The sequence below is a fragment of the Apium graveolens genome, chromosome 7 (assembly GCF_009905375.1).
Source record: "Apium graveolens cultivar Ventura chromosome 7, ASM990537v1, whole genome shotgun sequence".
In the NCBI taxonomy this organism is placed as follows: Eukaryota; Viridiplantae; Streptophyta; class Magnoliopsida; order Apiales; family Apiaceae; genus Apium; species Apium graveolens.
Window position 1 is genome coordinate 60,060,592 of NC_133653.1, and position 9,915 is coordinate 60,070,506.

The window sequence follows — 9,915 nt, forward strand, 5'->3', positions numbered from 1 at the left end:
CATTTTATTCATTTTATTTTGTATGCCTGCAGTTCATGTTAAAAGGTCATCAACTATGTTTCCTGAATATTCGTGATATTTTTGAAAATAAATTATATTTATTACTGGTTATAAATTGTATTTTAAAATTTATTTTTTTACTGATTATCCTTCCAAATTTTCATTCCAGTTAAAAAGAAATTAAAGAAATACTACAGTTTCAAAAACGCTTTGGAAATCGTTCTTAAATATTAAGTTGTCGTATTGCTATCAGTTATTTTCTCATTAATGAATCTTTCGTACATTAATTTAAATTCCAAAAATAAATTTACGTCACGTGACATTCGAGAATATTTTGAAAACATTTTCCGAATTTGTAATATCTAAAAGAATTTCCAAACAGATTCAAGGAAATATAACAATGAGAATAGTAAATTGAAAGCAAAATCTGGCATGATCTCAATCAACAATGAAGGCAGGCAGAAGTATCTTCAACATGCATTAAATTAGGAAGAAGATTTGATGTAAACAAACAAACCTTTGAAACAAGCATTTTGATGCCCAGTCAACTAGAATCCTCCTCTGTACACACAAACATTAACGCGTTTTATTTTATTTTCTTTCCAAACTTAATTCCCAAAAAAAACATAAATCAATCAATCAATATCAGATCATTAGAGTCAAAAAGACTTCTCGAGTTCTCTTCCTTGTTCAGACAAACAATCTCTTAAAAGTCAAAATGAATAACTCAGCTTATGTTCTTGAATAAACTCAAGAAAACTAGTGTTTTTTCAATGAAAGATCCAATCTTTATGCAAAAGAAGAAGAATATGAGTAGCCCAGATGCTTTGATTACAACTATTTGTAATTCTATACAAGCTTTAGGAAGAGGTTTTGATGTTACTTCTGATATTAGACTTCTTTATTGCAAAGGAACTCCTGGTGGTCGTTTGGTTCAAGTTAGTGATGATGGGGTGACTAAAGATCTTGTTTTGTCTGATGGGGTTGTTGTTCCTAATGTTCCTGTTGATATTGATTGGTCTCGGGGAGAAAGGGCTCTTGAGACCACTCCTGTTCTTAGCTTTAATGAGGTCTCTCTCTCTCCCTCTCTCTCTCTCCCTCTCTCTCTCTCCCTCTCTCTCTCTCTCTCTCTCTCTCTCTCTCTCTCTCTTCCTCCCTCCCTCTCTCCCTCCCTCTCTCTCTCTCTGAGTTGTTTTCAATGTTTTTTTAGTATTTGCATTTTATATCTGTTATTTTGAATGTGGTGTGTTAGTGTGTTGGTGATATGATATGTAGTTTGATGATTGGGATTGGTGGTTTTGTTGAGTTCTTGAAGTTCGTTAGTTTTACCATACTTTTAAGACTCGATTTGAAGTGGCCAACATGGATATATGGCGTGTAATTGTCGTGATTGTTTGTATGTTAAAAAGAAAACATCTTATTAAGTGCAGGGTGTCAATATCTTTGTCCGGATTATGAAGGTGTGGGATAAATTGGAATGTGATTTTACCAGCTTTTAGGAATTGTGTTTCATGATTTTAAGTCCTTTGAGTTAATAATACGTAGTGGTACTTTCTGATTATACTCAGATTAGATGCTGGAAACGTCATGAAACTTCATGAAAGAGCAAATGATTCTTACAGGCGGAAAGTACTGTTATGTTATGTAGTATAGTTCTGACTGATCATATAAACGAACTAGTATAGATTTTGAAATAGTTATAGTATGCATTGATAGGGCGACATTCTATCAGTATAGAGAAACATGCAATGGCCTTGTATAAGTGGTTGTAATTTGGGGCACTTTCCTATTTACATATTTCATGCCTTTTTTATGTTCATATAATGTATTTCTTTTCATTAGTTATAATTTTTTTCCTTGTATGTTTATAATGTAAGCTTAATCAGAATTTCATTTACTGGATATAATACTTGGTATTTCAGATGGCGATATACTTTAATCAGAAGTCCAATCTATTAGGAAATGTTCCACTGGGAAGCTTTAATGCCATGTTCAATTTGACTGGTTCTTGGCAACTTGACGAAGCATCAACAAAATCTCTTGCAATGATTGGTTCTGTCATTCCTCTATATACGGTTGAATTGACGAATTTAGATCTGGTTTTGCATGAGGACGTCAGGCGTGCAGTTCCGTACTCTTGGGATCCCGCATCTTTGGCTAGGTAAATTTTATTAAATTGTAGTGCTACTTGGAGAGGAAGTATCTGTTAATCCTGTTTATAATTAAAAATGGAATATTATTTAATGTGGTAGGCGGGCAAATGCCATGAGTAGGAATTTGGAAGAGAGGAGCCTTCATGTGTTTGTTTTATCGATGATAAAAGAATTCTGGTATTCAGTATTCTATAACTAAACACCTAATTGTGTTTGAGTCTTTAATTTTTTTATTTCTGAATTTGATCTATAGAGTTCATTTACTTTATTTAGTTCTTTTTATTATTTTTGTACATCTCTTTGCACTCTGACACGCTCCTCGTTGAGTCTCAGCCTTCTTCTGCCACTTAAATTTGAAATTACTATATATTCTTTTTGCTTTGCGATCTTCAATGATGGCAACCATAACCCATAATATGTGTATATTGTATATTATTATTATTATTATTATTTAGAAGTTGTATAAGTATATGTTTTTAGTGATAATAGCAACTCAAAATTGCAAAAACAATTGCAGAAATGTAGATGCTTTAAATCATATAGCTCTAAGCCTCTAACTCATCCAAAGCTTGACAGAATTTGGTTCCTGACAAAAGTTTTTCTTTGCAGCTTCATTGAAAATTACGGAACACATATTGTCACCTCGGCAACAGTTGGTGGCAGAGATGTAGTTTATATCAGGCAGCATCAGTCCTCACCTTTGTCAGTATTAGACATCGAGAGCTATGTGAAAGACATTTTAGATCAGAGGTACTCAGAATCAAGTTATCCAAGTACCGCCCCCTTAAAGTACAAGGATAAGGTTAGTATTATTTGATGGATCAATGACAATTAACCCTTAAAAAATGATGTAGGCTCCACTCTTTTGTATAGTTGGGGATTGGTTTCTAGGCAATGGGTAGTGGGTACACCATCTCATATCATCCTTTATACTGGTTATTGGACATGGTACTTAAAAAACTACATATACTTTCTTGCTTCAGGATGTCACAGTAATCTTCAGAAGGCGAGGTGGTGATGATCTTGAGCAAAGTCATGTGAAGTGGGCAGAAACTGTAGAAACAGCGCCTGATGTGATCAATATGTCATATACCCCGATTGTCTCATTGCTTGAGGGGGTGCCTGGAATAAAGCACCTAGCTCGTGCCATTGAACTGTACTTGCACTGTAAGATCTTGTATTATAAATAATCTTTTCATTACCTTAGAATTTCTATCACCATAGATATAAGGGTCTTTCTAGTGAGTGCCCATGGGCACACACTAACAACCACTTTTCTAAGGAGTTGGTGGATTTTGATTGGTGACTCGTTTTGTGCATACAAGGAGCCCATTACTATTAATGTAAAATTAGCCTATCAAAGTTTGCCACATAAGTCTTAATGTGTGCCCATGGGCACACCACAGAAAAACCATAGATATAATGCCCGTTTAGTGGTGATCCATTTGAGGACTACTTAGTATTACCATACTTTGAGATGATTAGCAGATAATTGGTAGTCATGGTCAGGTTCATAGATTATCAATGGCGGGATGGTTCACTAGAGCCTCCCATAGATGTGCCGCAAGAAATTTCAGCTCATTTTATCATAACCTATTTAGTCTATGTTTTCTATATTGACTTTAGAAAGTCTGAAGGCATATTTACCTTTAACTGATGTGATATTTGTAACTTGAGAATTATTATTTTAATTACTCTAAAGTTAGTATTACTTTCAAGGAACTGTACGGTTATATTATAATATTTTATCTACCTATATCAATGTAATTCGTAAACTTTAATTTTTTTATTTGACCTTTTAAAGTCACAAGAAGTCTTTTTCGAGGGATATAGGAAACTAGGAGTATCATTAATGAGCTATAGATGGATATGGAAATTAGTTCTGTTTCTTTTCATCTATTTGTATTAAATAAGATATAGATGCCTATTTTCGGAAATCGGGTCCTACTCCTTTTCAGCGACCAGTGTGACTATTACTCTTGGGAACTCAATAAATCTAAAAATGTCCGACTAGGCAATTGTTTTGAGAATATTCATTAAGAAACTTCCTGTGGTTATCAAGCATTAGACATATCTGATATTTTCTCCGTTGGTGTTTCTTGTTTCAGACAAACCTCCTATTGAGGATTTACAATATTTCCTAGAATTTCAAATCTCTCGAGTTTGGGCCCCTGAAGTGAGTAATCTGCAAGGAAAGGATCCTGTGTGTCAATCCCTTCATTTTAGTTTGATGGGGCCCAGGCTTTATATCAGTCCAAATCAGGTAAGACCATTAGCTGCATATATTCTGTTGCTTAACTAATGTGACGGAATTTTATTTAAGTAGGAAATTCACTATTATTGTGAGATCATTGTGATTTCTCTGTTGCTCTTCTATCATATGCCTTTATGATGATACAAATAATATTACTTTAATTAATTCTGAGCCCTTGCATACTGAAACACTATCTAAAACACACACACAACCATGTTAATCCGCTTTACCAAAATTTTAATGATGTACTATCGCAGGTCACAGTTGGACGAAGACCCGTAACTGGACTTAGACTTGCCCTAGAAGGCAGCAAGCAAAACCGTCTTGCTATCCATTTGCAGCACTTGGTCTCTCTTCCTAAAATTCTCCAACCCCACTGGGATTCACATATGGCCATAGGTGCGCCAAAGTGGAAAGGTCCTGAGGAGCAAGACAGTCGTTGGTTTGAACCAATCAAGTGGAAGAACTTTTCCCATGTAAGCACTGCACCTATAGAACATACTGAGACATACATAGGAGATCTTTCTGGCGTTTACATAGTCACGGGGGCACAATTTGGTGTATGGGAATTTGGTGCCTCAAAAAGTGTGTTACACCTCAAACTTCTCTTCTCTAAGGTACCTGGATGTACAATACGTCGATCCGTATGGGATCATAGTCCTTCCAATATCTCTGGTGTACAGAGGTCTAATGGTGCTTCATCTTCGTCACTAGTGAATGAACGAAATACGGATGATAAGAAGGTTGATGGTTCTGTCCAAGTTGGGAAATTTTCCAAAATAGTTGATACAACAGAAATGTCGAAGGGGCCTCAAGATATTCCTGGTCACTGGTTAGTTACAGGGGCTAAGCTTGGGGTAGACAAGGGAAAAATAGTTTTGCGCGTAAAATACTCTTTACTGAATTACTAATAAGGCTGTTCTAAGACTGTAGTTACCTTTTTTTCCCCATTTCGTTAGAGAGCATAGCTAAGCATTCTTTGCACAGGTTGAATATTTTGTTTCCAGTAGCAATTTCTTCTTTTCATTATTTTTAGTCACTTCCGTTGTATATTTTTTAATAGATGTTTCAAAGAATTTATATGAACTTTTTTCCCTGAAGTGTTTTTTCCATGTAGTTCTTAACAGTGGTAATGCATGCTTAAGTTACCGATTAGGTTTTAAGTGGTGACCAACCGGTCATTTTGGCTCCTATTATTGCATATTTTTAATCCTACCTTGTGGATGCTTGTTTTCTCAAACAAGAAGATTGTAACAAAATGCAGAGTTTATAAGTATTGTTAAGTAGTATATGGTGATAAATCCTGAATTTTAAATTATGATAAACACATGTTCGAATTTGTGTTTGTTTCACTAATTGTTATGGTTTTTCTGTGTGATCTTTAAGTTAGCATCTTTAGCTCTGTTAATTTGTTACCCACTGTAGCCGTAGTTGGCACACAATGCTCCAACTTGTGGAAGGATTCCAAGATATCATATAAGCAGTCCTGTTAATTTTCGCAAGTAGGTTTGTGCAAATGTCGTTATGAATTTACAAACAGACTGATTATCGACATATGTATATGCATTTCTGTGACAGCTTAGATGAAACACCAGCTACTTGGGGTCTTTTTCGTGACTGCTATTGACAAAATTTTACTGTATTGTATAATTGTCACCTTACACTTGTAGCTTTTCCTGCTTATCAAAACAAGTGAACTTCTTGTGCATGGCTTTATTTGTGCAAAGCTTTCTGGCTCCTTCAAATGTATGAATCAGCATTGTATTATAATCTAATTGAACTGACATGTGCGCCAATTTTACAAGTTACAAATTGATTGAAACTTCTAACTGATTATATGATTTTTTTTTTATTCTACTTAATCTTAATGTTGCCTTCGGTATAACATAACATACAAGTGTATGAAACAAGTATGAAATCAAATTAAAAATGTTTCTTTTTTATCTTAATGTTGTCTTTCGTATAACATGACATACGGTTCGGAACAAGTATAAAATCAAATTAAAAAAGGATGAACCAGAAGGATAAACAAATTTACAAGACATCGATTCATTTGTACTTCAATTTTGTATTATGATCAATGAAGAACCGATCAAAGTCGAGTTTGACATTTGCAAGTATAGATAAATTTAAAAAGGATGAACCAGAAATCTGGGATAAACAGATTTACAAGACATCGATTAGTCTATACTTCAATTTTGTATTATGATCAATGAACAACCGATCAAAATCGAGTTCGACATTTGAAAGTATAGATATAGTAAACATGTAGCAATTATTTAGTACTGTTAAGGAACCAATCGCTCATGTCACCTTGAACTCTAATATCATGTTAAGTAAACAATAGTTATAAAACCCTAAGATGGTAGTAAGGCCCTTATAGGATCACAGAGTAAGCCCCCCAATAGGATCAGATTTTAATTTATGACATCTGAAAACGACCATGGTACATTTGTTTGGGATTTGAAGAGTGGGAGTTTAATGTCAGCAAATGACTGTTTCCAAAAACTCAGGGAAAACATATGTTTAGGACTTGTTTATGCAGCTGGTGCAGTAATTCCAGTAGTATAAACCACAATCTTCCTTGTCAGATTTAACAAACTGATGTGTTTATTAAACTTTAATAATCTCCGAATCATTGGCAAGCTTTTGTCATAATCAATAATATTGTTCATTAGATTTGAAAGCAATAGATGAAAGACATCGTTAAATTTAAAGAACTAATGTTGAGAACTCCACCTTTCTAAAAGAATCTAAGTAAAAGTGTTTACATCTTCTACCCATTGTTTATATGCTGATGATGTCTGAAGAATCAATTCTGTTTAGTCGGCAATATAGCAAGCTAGAGTACATTAACACTTTGACAAGGAGATGCTGTCTGCATATGTATGATATGGAAGGAATGGTCAATGTCATAACATTTCACCATCCTTATCTTAGTATTTGACTGTTAAATGGCCTTCCTATTTATATTTCAGTCGGAATATGCACTTCTTGTTCAAGCATTAGCTTTGTTCATTCTCACAACAGAGTTTATAGTCGAACATAGCAACCACAATTTTGTAGCTATGGTAATGCAACTCTATTCATTAAAATTTATCATCAAAGTATATATCAATTAGCTTTAGTTTCTAGTTTACGCATGACAATAATGCATATTATATGCTTGCAGGATAAAGATGAGCAGCTTGTTGAAGGAAAGGTGGACTGGAAAGGAAGATCAGTTTATAGGAATAAGCATGGAGGAACTAAATCTTCTTTTCTCATACTAAGTAAAGCACTCTAAAAAAGTTTTCCAAAATTCCCTTTTAAACGATGATGAGGTGTTAACGTAGTTGATGCACGTTAGTATTATAGTGTATCCTACTTCCAGAATTTGTATTTTAGTCGATAAAGATTAGCATGACAGTCCATGGCTAATGAGATGTTTGTGATTGATTTTATGTTGCAGCCGCATTTGCTTTTGAGCAGATGGGAACTTTGGCATTGGCTGTGAACTTAGTGACATACTTCAACATGGTGATGCATTATAAAATATCAGATGCAGCTAACCACCTTACCAATTTCATGGGGACTAGCTATATCCTCTCCATTATCGTGGCTTACCTAACAGATGGCTACTTGGGAAGATTCAAAGCTGTTATTCTTTCCTTATTTATCGAATTCTTGGTATATATGCAATTTTTTTATTCTTGCACAATACATTCTATAAGTTTACGCAGTTATATGAAGTTTTTAATGTTCAAATCAGCAGATGCATTATCGAAATTTTCTGGTTTTGATGTAGGGAATTGGATTGCTAGCCCTGCAAGCTGCCTACTCGAAATTCCAACCACCTATATGTAACATCTTTGATCCAACTGCAAAGTGTGAGAGGGTCAATGGAAAGAATGCTGCATTACTATTTGTGGCTCTCTACTTGATAGCTCTTGGCTCTGCTGGAATTAAGGCAGCAATACCAACACACGGTGCTGATCAGTTCGATGAGAAAGATCCTAAAGAGACAAAACAGATGTCAAGTTACTTTAACTGGCTTTTACTAATGGTGTCCCTTGGAGGTTCAGTTAGCATAACCTTAATTGTATGGGTCCAGGATAACAAAGGATGGAACTGGGGATTTTTAATTTCCACCATTGCGATTCTTCTGGGAATTGCAGTATTTTGTGGTGGACTGCCTCAGTACAGAATACATGTTACTAAAGGAAATAGTCCAATGACTGAACTAATTCAGGTCAGCATACACAAATGTATATTCAGTTTTATCTGTCATAAAAGCAATCAGTGATCCTAAATTCAGTGAGACTCTTTGTTCGTAATTTTGGGTATGCATGTAGGTATATGTAGCAGCTATCCGGAACAGAAATCTTGAACTTCCTGATAATGCAGCGAAACTGTATGAGATCAATATGGACAAGGAGGCTGCACTAGAACTAGAATTTCTTCCACACAGAGAAGTTTTCAGGTGAGACTGTAACACCTTTATACATAAAGGAGTGAATAAGATGTTTAATTATTCATGTGACTTGGCAAACAACACTACGAATAATATTACTTGTTGAAATTAACCTTTCCAGGTGCTTAGATAAAGCAGCCGTTCAAACATCAACAGAAATAGATAATCCAGAACAAATTCAAAGTCCATGGAAGCTTTGCAGGGTAACACAAGTAGAGAATGCAAAAATCATACTAGGCATGGTCCCTATTTTCCTTTGTACCATTATAATGACCCTTTGTTTAGCTCAACTTCAAACATTCTCTGTCCAACAAGGAGCTACAATGGACACAAGCTTATCAAAATCTTTCAACATTCCACCGGCATCTCTCCCAATCTTTCCTTTATTCTCCCTCATCTTCCTCGCCCCAGCTTATGATCTATTATTTGTTCCATTTGCCCGTAAATTCACTGGACTTCCCACTGGAATAACTCATCTCCAACGAGTAGGTGTTGGTCTAGTCCTGTCCAGCCTATCCATGGGTGCAGCCGCGATTTTTGAAGTGAAAAGGAAAGGGGTTGCAAGAGACAACAACATGCTTGATGCAATCCCTGTACTCCAGCCATTGCCTATCACTGTGTTTTGGTTAGTAATCCAGTACTTCATATTTGGAATTGCCGACATGTTTACATACGTTGGACTACTTGAATTCTTCTACTCAGAAGCTCCGAAAGGTCTCAAATCAATCTCTACTTGTTTCCTTTGGAGTTCCATGGCACTTGGGTATTACTTAAGTACAATTCTGGTAGAGATTGTGAATGCTAGTACAAAGAAGTATACAGCAAGCGGAGGATGGTTAGCTGGGAACAACATTAACAGGAACCACTTAAATCTCTTCTACTGGTTACTTTCTCTGTTAAGTTTGATCAACTTTTTTGTATATCTATTTGTTGCTAAGAGGTACAAGTATAGGCCACAAATCTCCACTGATGTGGTTGATATAAAGGTGCATGGAATCAATGATTCAGGGCCTGATATGGGGAATTTAAGCAAGTAAATCTATGATTCAGAAAAG

General features: G+C 35.3%; 2 protein-coding genes across 2 annotated transcripts; both read left to right on the forward strand.

Annotated features, from left to right (window-relative positions):
• The first annotated feature begins 453 nt into the window (after nucleotides 1-453).
• On the forward strand, nucleotides 454-5,503 carry LOC141671878 (MACPF domain-containing protein CAD1-like). The gene is made up of 6 exons (XM_074478300.1): nucleotides 454-1,070; nucleotides 1,923-2,161; nucleotides 2,763-2,955; nucleotides 3,137-3,320; nucleotides 4,262-4,416; nucleotides 4,665-5,503. Exons 1-6 carry the CDS (start codon nucleotides 735-737, stop codon nucleotides 5,316-5,318), a joined length of 1,761 nt encoding a protein of 586 aa, XP_074334401.1. The 5' UTR covers nucleotides 454-734; the 3' UTR covers nucleotides 5,319-5,503.
• Nucleotides 5,504-7,549: 2,046 nt separating this feature from the next.
• On the forward strand, nucleotides 7,550-9,915 carry LOC141673686 (protein NRT1/ PTR FAMILY 4.5-like). Its single transcript, XM_074480431.1, has 5 exons — nucleotides 7,550-7,679; nucleotides 7,859-8,076; nucleotides 8,195-8,638; nucleotides 8,742-8,869; nucleotides 8,982-9,915. The coding sequence occupies exons 1-5, from the start codon at nucleotides 7,550-7,552 to the stop codon at nucleotides 9,895-9,897; spliced, it is 1,836 nt and encodes a 611-aa protein (XP_074336532.1). The 3' UTR covers nucleotides 9,898-9,915.

Excerpts from the sequence above, each read along its gene's own strand:
- LOC141671878 (XM_074478300.1), top strand. The coding sequence starts at position 735 with ATGTTCTTGAATAAACTCAAGAAAACTAGTGTTTTTTCAATGAAAGAT. Across the intron at positions 1,071-1,922 it reads CTGTTCTTAGCTTTAATGAG|ATGGCGATATACTTTAATCA; the intron begins GTCTCTCTCTCT and ends TTGGTATTTCAG. Across the intron at positions 4,417-4,664 it reads TTTATATCAGTCCAAATCAG|GTCACAGTTGGACGAAGACC; the intron begins GTAAGACCATTA and ends GTACTATCGCAG.
- LOC141673686 (XM_074480431.1), top strand. The coding sequence starts at position 7,550 with ATGACAATAATGCATATTATATGCTTGCAGGATAAAGATGAGCAGCTT. Across the intron at positions 8,077-8,194 it reads CCTTATTTATCGAATTCTTG|GGAATTGGATTGCTAGCCCT; the intron begins GTATATATGCAA and ends GTTTTGATGTAG. Across the intron at positions 8,639-8,741 it reads CAATGACTGAACTAATTCAG|GTATATGTAGCAGCTATCCG; the intron begins GTCAGCATACAC and ends GTATGCATGTAG.